The 16630-nt window shown below is 41.2% G+C and overlaps 1 protein-coding gene across 7 annotated transcripts in view; it reads left to right on the forward strand.

The window, feature by feature from the left end:
* NTRK3 (neurotrophic receptor tyrosine kinase 3) overlaps positions 1-16630 on the forward strand; it is a 1080464-nt gene that overhangs the window by 565662 nt on the left and 498172 nt on the right. For 4 of the 7 annotated variants that reach the window (XM_075345946.1, XM_075345945.1, XM_075345948.1 and 1 more), the window contains exons 8-11: positions 7092-7233; positions 11256-11552; positions 13584-13607; positions 14149-14219. In XM_075345946.1, the coding sequence (XP_075202061.1) occupies positions 7092-7233; positions 11256-11552; positions 13584-13607; positions 14149-14219 (534 nt within the window). The remainder of the gene's footprint in view (positions 1-7091; positions 7234-11255; positions 11553-13583; positions 13608-14148; positions 14220-16630) is intronic. The other 3 variants (XM_075345947.1, XM_075345949.1, XM_075345951.1) reach the window with 1 other exon arrangement.

Genomic DNA, 16630 nt, shown 5'->3' on the forward strand with positions numbered 1-16630 from the left:
GAAGGTATTTCTAAAGAAGGTGTATTATAAGCTGTTTTAATAAACATTATTTGGATTTTATCTTCACGCCTGCATGTCAAATTTGATTGTGGACTCAAAAGTGAATCTTAGTGAACCTGATATGATTGCGAACAATCAGAGATGAGTGAGCTGGTAATTTTACTGATATCATAATCTAGCCTATTTGTTCAGTTAGGAAATATCTTCTGTAAAGCTGGATTCCCTCATAGAGACAGCGACAATGACGTCGCTGTTACGTCACCATTTTCTCTGACGTAACAGCGACCTTGTAAGTTGCTGTTCTGATCGCTGCTTAGCTGTCAAACACAGCAACGCAGCAGCGATCCTAAAGACACGCGTCGCTGTGCTACATGTGCGGAGAGCAGGGAGCCACGCACACCGCTTAGTGCTGGCCCCCTGCACCCCTAGATACAGTACACATTAGGTTAATTACCCGATGTGTACTGCAGCTACATGTGCAAAGAGCAGGGAGCCTCGCACACCGCTTAGCGCTTGCTCCCTGCTCTCCTAGCTACAGTACACATCGGGTTAATTACCCGATGTGCACTGCAGCTACATGTGCAGAGAGCAGGAGCCAGCACTGGCAGCGAGAGCGGCGGACGCTGGTAACGAAGGTAAATATCGAGTAACCAGGGAAAGGTCTTCCCTTGGTTACCCGATGTTTACCCTGGTTACAGCTTACCGCAGCTGCCAGAAGCCGGCTCCTGCTCCCTGCTCACTTCATTTCGTCGCTCTCTCGCTGTCACACACAGCGATGTGTGCGTCACAGCGGGAGAGCGACGACCAAAAAATGAAGCTGGACATTCAGCAACGACCGTCGACCTCAAAGCAGGGGCCAGGTCGTTGCTGGATGTCACACACAGCGACAGCGATGGGACGTCGCTGCAACGTCACAGAAAATGGTGACGTAGCAGCGATGTCGTTGTCACTGTGTGTGACACCACCTTAAGATGGCCACTGGAAAGGTCCTTGACAAGAGATATGTATCATTGAGGTTGGCGATGGCAGCTTGGAGCAGGCTCCAGCACATAAAGTGCTGAGAGAGTTAATAGGGCATGTCAAGGCCAAGTTTTCAAGTAGTCAGAGAGATGGGTGGAACTTGCTGGTCACATATTCCCACCATGGAACGTGGTATGGCAGGTAAAAAATCAGATGTCTGATTCACTGTCTGTGTGTGGAGGTGTGCAGACCTCCAGTGTTGCAGTGTTGTTTCTCCTTGCTGGACATTAACCTGAGTGGACAAACCCTCACTACTGCAAAGAATTTTGCCTTTTTTTTTTTACTTTGTGTCTTAAAAGGCTATTTTTAATTTGTTATCATGAGTAAAGGTGAGCAAACGTTTTTGAAAAAGGTTCGCCAATCTCAAATTCCACACGAACCTTGGCTCGTTCAGGTCAAGATCATATTTGCGAACACTTTTCTAAAAAATCGCCAAAGTTCAGCTTTGTTCAGTAATTCAAAAAGCGAAATGGTTAAAGCAGGACATACCAGTCTCCACATGGCTGTATCACTACTTCTGGGTCTGCTCATTAACCTTCATACATATTCACCACTTCTCCCACCCACAAGCAGTTACGAAATCTATGATTGGTTGCAGTCAGACTGCGTCCCCACCCTATGTGACAGCGTCTGTGATTGGTTAGAATCACACATGCTGTTTGGGTTCCCTATTGGAGTGTAAAAATATTGATACCCAGTGTAGATTAATTAGAAGGCTACAGGCTGCAGTCCACAGCCGTGTGTTTATCTTGGCTGTGTATTAGTACAAGTGGGACCCTATGTGTTTTTTTTATTATTTAAATAAATAACTTAAAAAACAGCATGAAGTCCCCTCCAATGTTGATACTCAGCTATTAGAAAGTTGAGAGCCATGGGCTGATATTTTCAAGCTGGGGAGGCCTAACTGTGACAGCAGGCGAAACAACCTCAGGTGAGGTCATTAAACTCAGTGACCTCACCTCAGGTGAGCTCATTGAGTTCAATGTGACCGGCATCTCCTTGCAGAAAACCATGGTTTTTTTGCCAGGAGATGGAGATTTGGTGCTGAAATTTATACACCACATTTTTGCGCCAAATCTGCATCTTCTGGCAAAAAAATACATTTAAACTCGATGCGGTTTTCATGCCATATTGATGCGTTTTTTGCCAGGAGAAGCACATTTGGGGCAAGGAATTTGGTGTATACATTTCAGCACCAAATCTGCATCTCCTGGCAAAAAAAGCACACACAAAATCAGTTTTCCTGCCATTACTGTGCAGTTTACTGTAAGCAGATGCAAATTTGGTGCAGAAATCTAGTTCAGTCATTTCAGCACAAAATTTGCATCTCCTGGCAGAAAAATGCACAGTTTTTGTGCAATTTTTTTGATAAGAGATGCAGATTTGGTGCTGAAATGTATACACCATACTTCTGCACCAAATCTGAATCAGCTGTAAAAAAATTTGCATCAATGTCGCATCAAAAGTGCGTTGAGTTTTAAAGCGTTTTTTTCTTCTTTTTTTTTTTTTACAGAAGATGCAGATTTTGTACAAGAATAAGGTGTATAAAATTGAGATCTAAATCTGCATTTGTGTGGCAAAGAAAACACAAAAACAGATTTGATGTTGTTTTGGTGCGGTTTTGTGCCAGGTGATGGAATTTTAGTGCAGAAATCTTATCCAGACATTTAAGCACCAAATTTCCATCTCCTGGCAGAATACCGTACCAAAATGGCGCAAAAAACATTTTTGTGCATATTTTTGCCAAGAATTGTAGATTTGGTGCTGAAATTGATACAACATATTCCTGTATCAAATCTGCATCTACTGGCAAAAAGTTACATCAATACTACTTTAAAACAACATCGCATTTTGATCTTTTTTTTTTTGTTTTTCTGGAAGATGCAGATTTGGTGCAGGAATATGGGGTATAAAGTTCAGCTCCAATGTGCATCTCTTGGCAAAAAAAACACTGTTCTCTGCCATAAGGCCCGTTTCACACGTCAGTGAAAAACACTGATGTTTCTCACTGGCATGTAAAACACGCACATGTCCCTCCGTGTGCCGTGAATTATGGCACACGTGGGTTGTCTAAGTGCAATCCGGGCTCCGTTGTCCGTGGCCCGTGATTGTACTTAGAGATTAACTCACCTGTGCGCGCTCCCGCTCTCTATGGTGCTGATCACTCCCGCGGTGCAGCTTCCGGCCGGCGCTGACCCCCGCAGCAGCTGCTTCCGGATCGGCTGTGTCGTGCATCATGAATATGTGCGACAGTAATGAGCCAGCTCAGAAGCAGCAGGCAGAACAGGCTGCAGAGGTCATCGCTGGAGCCGGGTGAGTAAAATTGATTTTTATTTTAAAAGCACACTTTTTTTCTGGCACGTGTCTCACGGATCACACCACTGCATGGTCCGTGGGACATCAGTGATGGCAGAAAAAAATGGACATGTCTCCGTGCGGCAATCACGGACACGCGGGTACGCCGCACGGAGACACGTGCATGGAAAAATCACTGATGTGTGAGGAGACCCATTGATTATAATGGGTCTGCGTATGTCAGTGATTCTGGTACGTTTAAAAAAAAAGCACAAACGTACCAGAATCCCTGACGTGTGAAAGGGGCCTTAGATGTAGGTCTGATTGAACTCAATTCACCTGAGGTGTGTTCTCCTGAGATCACAGATGGGATAACCGTGGGAAGCTCCAGCTGTGACCTCAAATAAACTTAGTGTGGGTCAGTCATGCTCTGTGCAAAAAAACGCAGTTTTCAGACAGGTCTCACAAATATGTGATACATTCACTAATGAGGCAGCAGAGTTAGGGTACCGTCACACTTTAGCGACGCAGCAGCGATCCCACCAGCGATCTGACCTGGTCAGGATCGCTGCTGCATCGCTACATGGGTTGCTGGTGAGCTGTCAAACAGGCAGATCTCACCAGCGACCATTGACCAGCCCCCAGCCAGCAGCGACGTGCAAGCTACGCTGCGCTTGCACGGAGCCGGCGTCTGGAAACTGCGGACACTGGTAACTAAGGTAAACATCGGGTATGGTTACCCGATGTTCACCTTAGTTACCAGCGCACACCACTTAGCTTAGCGTGTGCAGGGAGCAGGAGCCGGCACTGGCAGCGTGAGAGCTGCGGAGGCTGGTAACGAAGGTAAATATTGGGTAACCACCTTGGTTACACGATGTTTACCTTGGTTACAGCTTACCGCAGGCTGTCAGATGCCGGCTCCTGCTCCCTGCACATTCAGGATTGTTGCTCTCTTGCTGTCACACACAGCGATGTGTGCTTATCAGCGGGAGAGCAACAATAAAAAAACGAACCAGGGCTGTGTGTAACGAGCAGCGATCTCACAGCAGGGGCCAGATTGCTGCTCAGTGTCACACACAGCGAGATCGCTAATGAGGTCACTGCTGCGTCACAAAAACCGTGACTCAGCAGCGATCTCAGTAGTGATCTCGCTGTGTGTGAAGTACCCCTTACTCTGGACTCTATTTGGTCTCTGTTCAGCGATGACTATCTTATCAAAGGTACACAAAACTGTTGATGACCACAATTTTGTGCATGCCTAAAAAGAGGCATAAAATGATGGACACCGCCAGACCACAGGCGGTTACCAAATATGTAACCAACTATGGACAACCAAAACCCTGGAATACCAGGGCCGATAAACACACCAACACCATCACACATACACTAAACCCCATGTCCAACCTGGGAAAACTGCCTAGAGAGAGATGTAAAGGATGGCCACCTATTAGTTGGTAAGCATCCAATCTGCTAGGGAGAGACACAAAAATGGGCAGGGCTAGTTGCTAGGTGGGGAGTTGGCAGGAGGAGAAAAGTCAGTTGTTGGAGAGAGACTCTGAGGGGGTCAGAAGTGAGAGAAAGGAGAAAGTGAAATGTTTTAGGACAGTAGTCCTAGGTGTTAAAACTTGAAGAATGAACTGGAGCTAAAAAGGAGAAGGGTTGCTGTGGAGTATGGAACCAGAACTCTAGGAACTGTGGGTTACCTGTGGAAGTGTAATGCTCCAGGGACCGCAGGGCGCCTGTGGAAGTCTGGAACCTAGGCTCACAGGATTCAGCACGAGGCGATGTGCAGACCCTAGGACAGCGGGACACTTTATGGTCAACAGTTAAATCTGCCAGGTGAGGGGATCTCCAGGTACCTCACCAACCAAAGAGTCTGAAGCATCAGCAGCAAAGAGGGGACCGGGGACTAAACCCCTTAAATAGTCCAGGCTGCCTGCAATAGAACCAAGACTGAAACAGAGGAGCTCCCCCAGAAGCTATAAGCCACGGGAGCCCAACACAAACAAGAGTGCATGGAGGACAGCCAACCCAGGTACCAGCTGGCACGGAGAACAAGGGGAGCAGGAACACCTGAAACCGGCACCAGCGGGTCCAGGTACAAAGCCAAAGTAAAAAGGAAAGTTGAAACTGCCATACCGGTGTGGACTATTTCCTTCTCGCCTCCGCACACATACATTGACTGTTTCTTACTATAACCCTCATCATCCACTGCTGTGGCCTAGCCCTGCTTGTGGGGAGCCCAAAAACACATAAGCTGCATTACTCCACCAGCCCCAGCAGGACCCTGCAGCGGCGGCTCCCATAACCTGGCCGCACACCGCAAGTGGCGTAGTCGAAAACTCTTTAATTTTATTTCCTTTTATTTTTTTTTCCATTTTTCACCCCCCTTTTTATCGGACTGACTCCCAGGGTCACGGAAAAGGGCATCGGCTGCGACCACGACTGTGCCCCCTTTGTGCACAGCGCGTCCAGGACCGAGTACCCCACAGCCTTGTGGTGTCACAACTACCATCATTACCTGGGACATTGCACATAAACACCAGTGGACTCACTGAAGGCGCACTGCTCTTCTATTCTCTGCATCCTCCCCCCTCTAACCTGACATATGATTTTTCTATATTGAGCAATGCCCCGCCCACTAGTTGGGTTCTGGCCGGGAACATGAATATCGCACAATTAAAGTCACATGACCACCATTCCCAGCTCAGAAGCTGAAAAATCCTTCCAGTGCACAGTGCATGTGCTGGGAGGATTCATAAGTCTGCAATCATAAAGATTACATGCAGACTTATCATTTTTGACTGGACAACCCCTTTAAGTGATGACAATCAAGTACATATTTTGGGAACAGAGGATGCACTCAGCACAGACCAGTGACACTCTTTGACCGGAGTTCATTGATTAGCATAATGCATGGGACAATAAGAAGGTGTTTTCTTAGATATGTGCGAGAGCTGGGCACTTGTGAACAGGTTGTTAGAGTATTGCCCAAAACGACGTTAAGGTTGTGGTTTTAGTTTATATAGGGATAACCTGGTGACGGGCTCCCTTTAAATGGCTGAACAGCTACAATCGGAGCGATCTCTAGTCGCTGATATTACAGGTAGATGCTGATTGTGGAAGACATCCCGTATCTGAAGGTTGTGGTGCGGGCTCAGTTCCTGAGTTTTGCTCCATACATAAAGGGGTTAATGAAAAGGAAGATAAAGTTGAAGCTTTTTATTATAGACATTAATAAGGCATTCTTGGGTTTTTATTCCTCCATTAAACATATGCGTTTGTATTAGGAGATAACATCCATAGTCACTTTTGTTTGTTTTAGTCTTTCTAGATAAGGTCTAAAACACTGATTATTGTATTTTGGAATACGCTCATTTTCTACATTTTACAGAAATTACAGATTTTCTATAATGCTTTCCATGATTGCAAAGCTTGAAACCATTATGAACAAAACACATTTTTCACTAATTGTATGAATTCCCTCCTATTGTTTATGTGGAAATTGTAATATAATTGGACTTTATTCTGACAATTATAGAGATAAAAATATAGTTAACATTGTAAAGGAAATAACTAGGTACAAAAAAGGCATTTGTAGAATTGAATTCTCTTCTCTCTGCTGAAATCTCCTTTGATGTCATAATGAAAGCTGCTTTTGTTCTTCCGTGAAGATAACTTCACAGCAATCTTTTTGTATTTGCTTTGTTCAATTTTTAACGGATTTCTTGCCTATTTCTTTTAATGCTTTCCCGACATGCTCGTGATGATGGCAGACTAATGTCAACTGGACCAATGTGCATTCCATTAACCTGACCCTAGTGAATGTCTCCGGAGAGGACAATGGCTCCAACGTAACCTGCATCGCAGAAAATGTTGTGGGGATGACTAAAACTACAGTGTCACTCACGATCTACTGTAAGTTGACTGATAGCATCAATGTGGAGATGCCCTTTAAATGGTATTAAGTCTGTTATGCTTCTGTCTGTAGATGCTTCAGGTGATTTTATCTGCATTGCAGAATGCCTACCAGAAAAGACAGAAATTTGTAGAGCTGCTATACATCTTTACTAGACATACTACAGTTAGAACTCCATATTTTGTGTATTTCCTGCACTCTGCTTTATTTCTGCATATTAATTATTTCTCTAACTGTGCAAAGTGGGTGGGATCTTACTAGTTTAGAGCAGAAGTGTGATGAATGCTATTGCAAACCAGCTACCAGTTTCTTCTTCTGCTACCCCTCTCACTTTTAAGCCCCTTCACACGTCCGTGCAAAATGTTTCTGTTTTGCATGGCCTTGTTGAAGGAGTGTATGGCCCATCTGTGTGCCATCTCTGTGCTATCCATAAAGATCCAAAAAACTGACCCACACATCCAACTAATGTGAACAGGTGCTAGCCGAAAAAAAATAGTAACTATAAAATGCATACAGCTGCACACTGAAAAGCTAAAAATATACAAGGGAAAATATGGCACTGCATTACTGCAAAAGGGAGATAAGGATGTTTTTAACCTAGATAGTGGCATTTAAGATAGGTTCCCGGATTACAGAGATATACCTTGCCGTTGGTGTCCGGGCGTACATGCATTGGCCAATACATAAACTAAATATCTCTCTTTTGCAGTAATGCAGTGCCATATTTTCCCTTGTACATTTTTGTCTTTTCAGTGTGCAGCTGTATGCATTTTATATTTTCTGTGCTATCCATGTGACATCCAGCTACCACACAGACAGCATGAACTTGTATACTCACTTGTCCATGGTGCTGATGTCTCTGATGCTGCTGTCTCCGCTGCTGCTTCTGGGAGCAGTGAATATGCATGAGCATAGTAAGCGGGACCCAGAAGCAAGTGACAACAGAAAGCACCGAACACAGCCACAGACAGGAGAGTATAAAAAAAATCATTTTATTTCACAGACACGTGATTTCTCCGGTACATGTCACACTGATGTCCCACAGATCAAATCAGTGTGGTGCCTGTGTGACATCAGTGCTGCCGGAGAAAAATTGACTTGTCCCCATACGGAACACACGGTCATGCATATGCTCCATTAGGACACACGGTCCTTGTGCAAACACTGGATGTGTGAGCAGACCCATTGATTTTAATATGTCTGCATATGGCCGTGTCTCCGTTACATATGAAAACGAACGTCATTCGTACCGGAATTACTGACGTATGAAGGGGCCTTAAGAAGTATTCACTGCACACTTGATGCCTGTGAAGGTAAAGTCATTTAATTAAAGTGCTACAAGCAGGTATGCATATATAAAGGTGCCCATGGATTGTGACAGAAGATAGGTGACATTTTGATTAAGAATCTTTCTCAAACAGTTGCTTATAGGAGTACCTGCAAGGATACTCCTATACTGCACCATATAAGATATTTGTCTTCCAGGTACTCCTTTAAATGACTGTTTGAGAAAGAGAAAGATTCTTCTGAGTCGAAACGTCACCTATCTTCTCTCACAATTGAAGAACCCCTTTATATACGCATACTTGCTTATAGCACTTTAATTAAATGATTTCACTTTCGCAAGAAATGAGCGTTCTGGTGAATATTTCTTCTGAAATGTAGGGAATCCACTCCCATTTTACTAGCACCTCAAAGAAAATGGTGTGCACTCCGAATTTTATTTTTCCTCAGAGTCTCACGCTAAGTGTACGTTCACATGAATGTACAGTATTTTTGGTCTGTGTGCTGCCTGTGCACAACAAACCACACACAGACAGCACACGGACCAATGTTAGCCTCTGCGCTAGTACAACGGTAACGACAAAGTATTTCTGGCAGGGCATTGTACTGTTAAAACCACTAGTGGGATCCGGTTTCCCTTACTAGACTTGGTTGCTTATTTGTAGTCCTTGATGGTGCTCAGCAATATTAGAAACTTTATAGATCCCATAAAGTGAAAGAACACAATGCGGCACTCACCACTGACTTAAATGTCTTCTTTTATTGAAAGTCATAGGACACGGAATGTATGTTGTAACATATAGGTTTCAAAAAAGAAGATATTTGCATCAGTGATGATTACTTTTTCTTCAACTGTATAGATTTAAATTAAATGGTTAACCTTGTAAGTAGCTTTCAAGTATGTTTAAGGCCTCCTTCACATGTCTATGTTTTCGGTATTGGTAGGATCCATTCTTTTCCACAAATACTACATGAACCCATTATAATCTATGTGGCTTTTCAAAGACATGGCCATTTTTTTCTGGCAGCACAGATCATAAGGGCCAATGCAAGTCCATGGTCCATGAAAATCATGTACAGCACACATCGATGGCATCCATGCACCATCCATGTGCTGTAGGTGTTTAAAATTGATAGTATAGGAGAAGCTATGTAATATCTTTTTCTTTAACCTTACCGCAAAAAAAAAACAGATGGCACATGGATGACACATTGATGGCACGCAGATGGAAAGTACTAATAACACCGGTACCAGTTTTACACTTATGTTTTTTAAAAACATGTGTGAAGGGGGCCTTATGGATATGGATCCCAATCATTACCAATGGATGGGGTTTATACATAATGTCAGCCACATAAACACAAGATGACCACTATCTTTATTCCTCTATTCTGTAGGGCAGTGTGTGAGAAGGAACAATATAGCCTTTGCATACTAAATAATGTAGGCACAGATGGTACTCATGCTTAATATCTCCTTGTATAAGCCATGATGCAACCAATGACATTTTTTCAGACAAAACAATACATACAGTTAAACTTTAGTTATAAAAAAATAACTGATTAAAGGGGTTGTCCACTACTGAGACATCTATTTCCTAGATGCTGCATTCTCCTGAGTAAAGGAAACATAACAGGTGCTAAACTCCAGCACCCACAAAGTTCCAGTGATGTTATAATGAGGTCTACAGATGCATCCATGACATTGTTTTGCTGTGTGTACACTGCAGCTAATCAGTGACCACTAATGGGCTGCAATTCAAAAGCTTCCTTCAGATGTCCAAAGTTGACCTGTGGGAAGTATGGGTGAAGCAACCCATTATTGGCTGCATATTGGCTACAATGCCATGTGGAAGAATACAGTCACACAGGCTTTGAATGATGACATAATTGAAATGGTGCTATTGTGGGAGAAAATAGTCTTATTTTTTTCAGAAAAGATTACAGTATTTAAGATGGGGTTCAAGTAGCGTACAACCCCTTTCCAGTGAACCTGCCACGTGAAAAAACACAATTAAGCTGTAGATGTAGGGTTAATCTGCAGGTTAATAGACTATGAAGCCTGCTCGGCATCTGCATATTGAACCCCACTACATGAAGGAAAAAAAGTTTATTCCTCCGGGCAGCAGTCATGTCTTAGTAATCTGGAAGGGGCCGGAGCAAGTTCAGTCATCGTTCTGTGTATCAAGAGTGAAGGCTGTAACAACCTCCCTCGCACTAACTGACAGCCTCCTCTAATGATAAGCGGCTGTCAGTCAGTGACGGGGGTGCGGTTACTCTCCATACACAGAGCAGTGACAGAACCCATGCCGGCGCCGGCTCCGTGACTGAAACTCAAAAAATTAAAACTAATTTCCGGAGTTCAATGTTCAGATGCCAAGAAGGTTTCAAATGCTATTAACCTGCAGATCAACCCCATATCTGAAAGTTAAGAGCATTTTTTCATGTGACAAAATCCCTTTAAATTTAAATTACTAGAAATATAGCAAGGGATGCAACACTGGAAATATGCAAATACACAGTAAAATAAAAAAATGAAGTAATAAACAAACATTAACATACAATATACCATTATGTGTCAAAGTAAAAATTCATACAGTAACAATGTTGCCCAAACTAAAAATATTTACACATCTTTAAACAGATTTTTCCACTGAATTCATAAATAATATGAAGATTATTGCATTATTTTAAAAAAATCAGAAATGGAACTTTGTTTCTCCCTCTTTATGTGTAGATCCTCCCCGGATATTGAGTTTGAGAGAACCAGTAGTTCATCTAGAGCACTGCATTGAATTTACTGTTCGTGGGAATCCCAATCCAGTGCTAACCTGGTATCATAACAATCAGCCTCTTCGACCGGTGGATTTCATACGCCAAGAGGTTTATAAGCAGGACACGTTAATGGAAGGCTGTCTATTGTTTAATAAACCTACACATTATTACAATGGAAACTATACACTGATTGCTAAAAATAAGTTTGGAATTGCTACCCAAACGGTTTATGCACATTTTTTGGAGCAGCCATATCCTGGTGAGTTGACATTTTTGTGTAACTGACTCTTTGCCTTAGCATGCATTGTGTATGTCCTACATAATCCGCTATTAATGTCCTTCAACTAAACTACTAATGGAATCTCTAATACAATAGGTATTATGAAATGTATTTTAGTTCATAGATACAAGTCTGTCATTTGGATAAGATGTCAGATGGGCTGAACTTCCAAAGTTTTTTTTTACTCCCAATATTCTTTCGTAATAATAGCTCTCAGATGTCCATAGTTTTCTCATTGTCCTGAAAGAGTAGGGACCACATTCATCGAATATCTGTACTTTATTCTACTACCGTGTTTCCCTGAAAATGAGCCCTACCCCAAAAATAAGTCCTAGAAGGATTTTTTGGCCTTTTTGGAATAGACTTAAAAGATAACAACTACTCCAAATATAAACCCTAGTGCGTCCTCAAACTAACAGTATTCTGAAATCGGGCTTTTATTGTCCCCTTGTGTTCCTCCAAGCCCCAGCTAATTAAATGAGTGCATATTCACCCTGTTCCCCACCCAGAATCCTGCCAACCACTCAGAACTCTGAATGGGCACCAACACTCACTGCCTGCTGTACCTTATCACTGCCCGTGGATTGCTCCACAACTCTTGGTATCTCTCCTGAGTTGACATTGACACCTGCATAGAAATATAGACTACCACTCTCAGACTAGGAGTGCCACTGCAAACTTCAGTGAGAACATGCCTGCTAATTAAGTGAATATTCAGCCTCACCCCTCCATAATTCCGCCCACCACTATGAATCCTGCAGGGTCATTTGCACTCTGCCTGCTATATTACTGCCAGCCTGAGGATCGTATCAAAATCCTCTGTGACTCTACTCACCTGAGTGTAACAGCTGCATAGACATACATGCTGTTACACTCAGCTGAGGAGCGTTGGCAAGGATTGCATTGCGATCCTCAAGCTAGCAGTACTGGTAATACAGCAGGCATAGAGTGCAGGTGCCCATGCAGGACTCAAAGTTGTGGGTGGGATTATGGGGGGATGAGGCTGCATATTCATTCACTTAATTAGCTGCTACATTTTCACTGCAGTCCTCAGCATTACTTCTGATCTGAGAGTGATAGAGTGTATGTCTATGCAGCTGTCACTGTAAACTCAAGAAATATACCAAGGATGTATAAGTCCTGGTCTTATTTTAGGGAAACACTGTAATATGCCATAAATCTCCCAGATGATATCAATTTTAAAATCACATATCATATAGCATAATACTCTTTTCTTTTACACACTTGCAATAGTCTTGACTCTTGTTTTATAAACACTCTTTCATAAAATGTGGATTTAATTCACCTTATGTGTATTTTCTGAATGTTTGCTATGGGTTTAGCATGCTCCTACCTACCTATTTATCTATCTATCTATCTATCCATCTATTTATCTATCCCTCTATCTATCTATCTATCAATCAATATATATATATATATATATATATATATATATCCATCTATCATCTATCTATCTATCCATCTATCTATCTATCCCTCTATCTATCTATCTATCAATCTATCTATATATATATATATATCTATCTATCCATCTATCATCTATCTATCTATCCCTCTATCTATCTATCTATCTATCAATCTATCTATATATATATATATCTATCTATCCATCTATCATCTATCTATCCCTCTATCTATCTATCCCTCTATCAATCTATCTATATATATATATCTATCTATCCATCTATTATCTATCTATCTATCTATCTATCTATCTATCTATCTATCTATCTATCCCTCTATCTATCTATCTATCTATCTATCTATCCATCTATCATCTATCTGTCTGTCTCTGTCTCTCTGTCTCTTTTTCTGTCTATATATCTGTCTGTCTATAATCTAATGTATGTTACATGATCCCATAATTATTATCATACAATGTTATATAAATTGTGTATTGTGCATATTGATATCACACTAGTGCTCATAGTTTTGCATCTACATTTAGTTCTGATTTACTAAATCTGCCATTTACTATCCTTTTTGCAGAGAATACTGATTATTTTGTTTCAGGTACGTATTTGTCCTTTCTGCATTTCTTTCAGTACATGGTGCTTCTACTTTATGCTCAATTTTCTGAATACGTTTGATAGGCTTGGTCTCGTTTACCGGATGCCTAATAGATCATGTTGACAGCAATGCCAAAGGGGTCTTGTCAGGGAATTCCCTTTACTCACCAATATATATTTGGCCAAGAACTGTTAACTTTATATTCTTTGTTAATGGAACACCAGTCTCCTGGGCCATGGAGTAAGAGGTTAAGGTCACCATAGAAAACTAACCAGCAGGATTTTTTTTGTGTAATAAGTTTAGAGATGTCCATTTTTGATTATATGTGAATTATATTACAAAGGTTCTTAAACCTCTCGGGGTATATGTACATTTATATTCAAAATAAGTTGTGTCCCTAGACAGTGGAGAGCTCTAGTATGTCTGCTGGCATCCAATTATCTGAACCCTGAGATAAAAATAGTTGGTGGCCTTTTAAGCAAGTAGTGCATACGGAGAATAATAATATCTTGTTCATAGAATTATTCAACTCCTTTTGTTTCAGTAGCAGATCTTGGAATAAGTCCCACGCCTCCAATCAGCGTGACTCATAAACCAGAAGAGGACACTTTTGGCGTGAGTTACATTTTGATGTCTTAAGAAAACACAGGCTCAGCTTTTTAACATATTTTGCAATGCTTGTGCCTTCTGTGTAAATAAGAGACTGAACATAAAGGGATGTTTGAACAAATGTTTCTAATGATCATGTTTTGTTAAGCTGAAATTTGTAAATCACAGGGCCCGTTAGTGTACATTTTCATAGACATAGAATTTATGTATGAAAAGTCAATCTTAAATCTTAGCCATAGCCACTGGATCTAAAATGATGATAGCCTCCCTCATTCCAGCTGTCAATGGCTTCCCATGCCGGTGTGCCTGGTGTCACTACTAACAACTGACTGATAAATCTATAGATCAAACAAGGGTCACAAAACTACCATGATGAATTCAAGAAATCATTTTATTTATGAAGTAACCATAAACATAGTTTACCACAACATGTAGATAAAAAGAAATAGTGCTGGTGATGAGAAACAAAAGGAAAGAACATCCAAACAGAATAAGGTTAATAATAGGTGGGTAATATGCAACCCAAAAAAGAAGCCTATGCGAAACGCGCGTTTGGGTCCTGGAGGTGCATCCCCAAACAGATAAAGAGACATTATGGGTGAGTGTCATCTTATACAGAGCTGAGAATATGGTATATTACTCTGCATATGCACCTTACCATGGTGATCATTCCCAGCACTGTTTGTTTCTCGTCATTAGCACTATTACTTTTTACCTATATGTTGTGGTGTACTATGTTTATGGTTACTTCATAAATAAAATGATTTCTTGTATTCATCACGGTAGTTTTGTGACCCTTCTTTGATCTATTATTTTTATCTTGTTTCCCCGGGTCTTTACCATCCACTTTGGTATTCTAGTCCTTATGTGAGTGGAGTTTGATCTACACTGTAGGTCATCCTTATGTCACCTTCTGTCTTCAGATGTTGTTCATAAGAACTGCCTGATATACTGTATGTGGAGGTGAAAGCATACTTGACCACCTATGTGCGATGCAGACATGAAGACGTATGATACTGTCTTGTCATTGCATAAGTTTAACAGACAGGGGCAGATAAATGTTAATATTTCAACCTAATAAATAATGTAAACAAAAAGGATGTGCAATCGTATATGAATATGAACCTTTTTATAATAACATCCCATTACTAAAAAAAACACATATGAAACATTATCACAATTAAAACACCCCAAGGGGCAGAAGGTAGAAATTGGGAACATCTAACAGACACCCTATGAAAGTGAACCAAAAGCAAATTTATATATAATAATGATCTGAAAACAAAAAAATCCAACCAATGAAAATGTGCAGAAAAAAATATATAGCAAATCTTTATGTGAATGACCAGGATATATAAAAAGTAAATAATGACAAGATAATGCCAAAGGCCAATGTCGGGGAGGGGGGCAAAAGTGTGTCTGAGGATGAATACATCCTTCACATAAAATTATAGTTCCCAAAGGACACAAGTGTGTCTAAAAGTGCTGCGCATACTGAAATTTATATAAATAGATCAAATAAAACAGGCACGTATAATGAAAATCAAAAGGGGATGGATACAGTCTAACAGAAGTCCACAAACAGAGGGTGAGCTGCGGCGTCCCCGTGCACCTGACGCACGTTTCGCATCTAAAATACTTCGTCCAGAAGTGATAAAAAAAAATGCAGAGTCTGTTTTAAAGGCCAGCAGTGCAATCAGAGCAGACCACATTAATTGCAACCGGGAACATCAGATGTTAACATCCGAAATCAAGATCTTCCATTGGTGTTCTAATAAATAATGTGTTAAAGTCTGTGTGTCACCAGGCTATTGCTACCCCTTCTGAGAGCAGCATGATGTAGGGGCAGAGACCCTGATTCTAGTGATGTATCACTTACTACGCACCTTGCTGCAGTTTTGATAAAATCAAGGTCATCATTGCTGCAGATCTACCTGTTCTCTAAATGCTAAACTCTCTATAACTCCACTGCCACCAATAATTGGCAAATTTTTGTTTACACTGTGCATAGCCAGAAATCTACCAATCAGTAATTGTGGCAGAGTTATACTGAGCTAATAAATATGGAGGACTACATGACAGCAGGTTTTCTAGTCATCTAGTGATAATCTCCTGCTGATAAAAGTCATTTTATCAAAACAACAACAAAGATACCAGTAAATTATACAGTACAGTGCTGGGTTAAGTGTCTCTGCAATTACATTACGCTGCTCTTAGATGAAGTGGAAAAAACCTGATGACTGATTCCCTTTGACTACACCATGATGCAGAAAATGATAAGTGGACATAGTATAGCATAAGCCATTGACCTTGTCAAGTTATGTGTTGAGTTGCACGTTTCTGCATCCAGATTTGTCTATAAGATTTGTAGTATGTGTAAAGTTAGGAAATGATGTATCTGTTATATAGCGTAAAGT

Source organism: Anomaloglossus baeobatrachus, chromosome 4, assembly GCF_048569485.1.
Source record: "Anomaloglossus baeobatrachus isolate aAnoBae1 chromosome 4, aAnoBae1.hap1, whole genome shotgun sequence".
NCBI lineage: Eukaryota > Metazoa > Chordata > Amphibia > Anura > Aromobatidae > Anomaloglossus > Anomaloglossus baeobatrachus.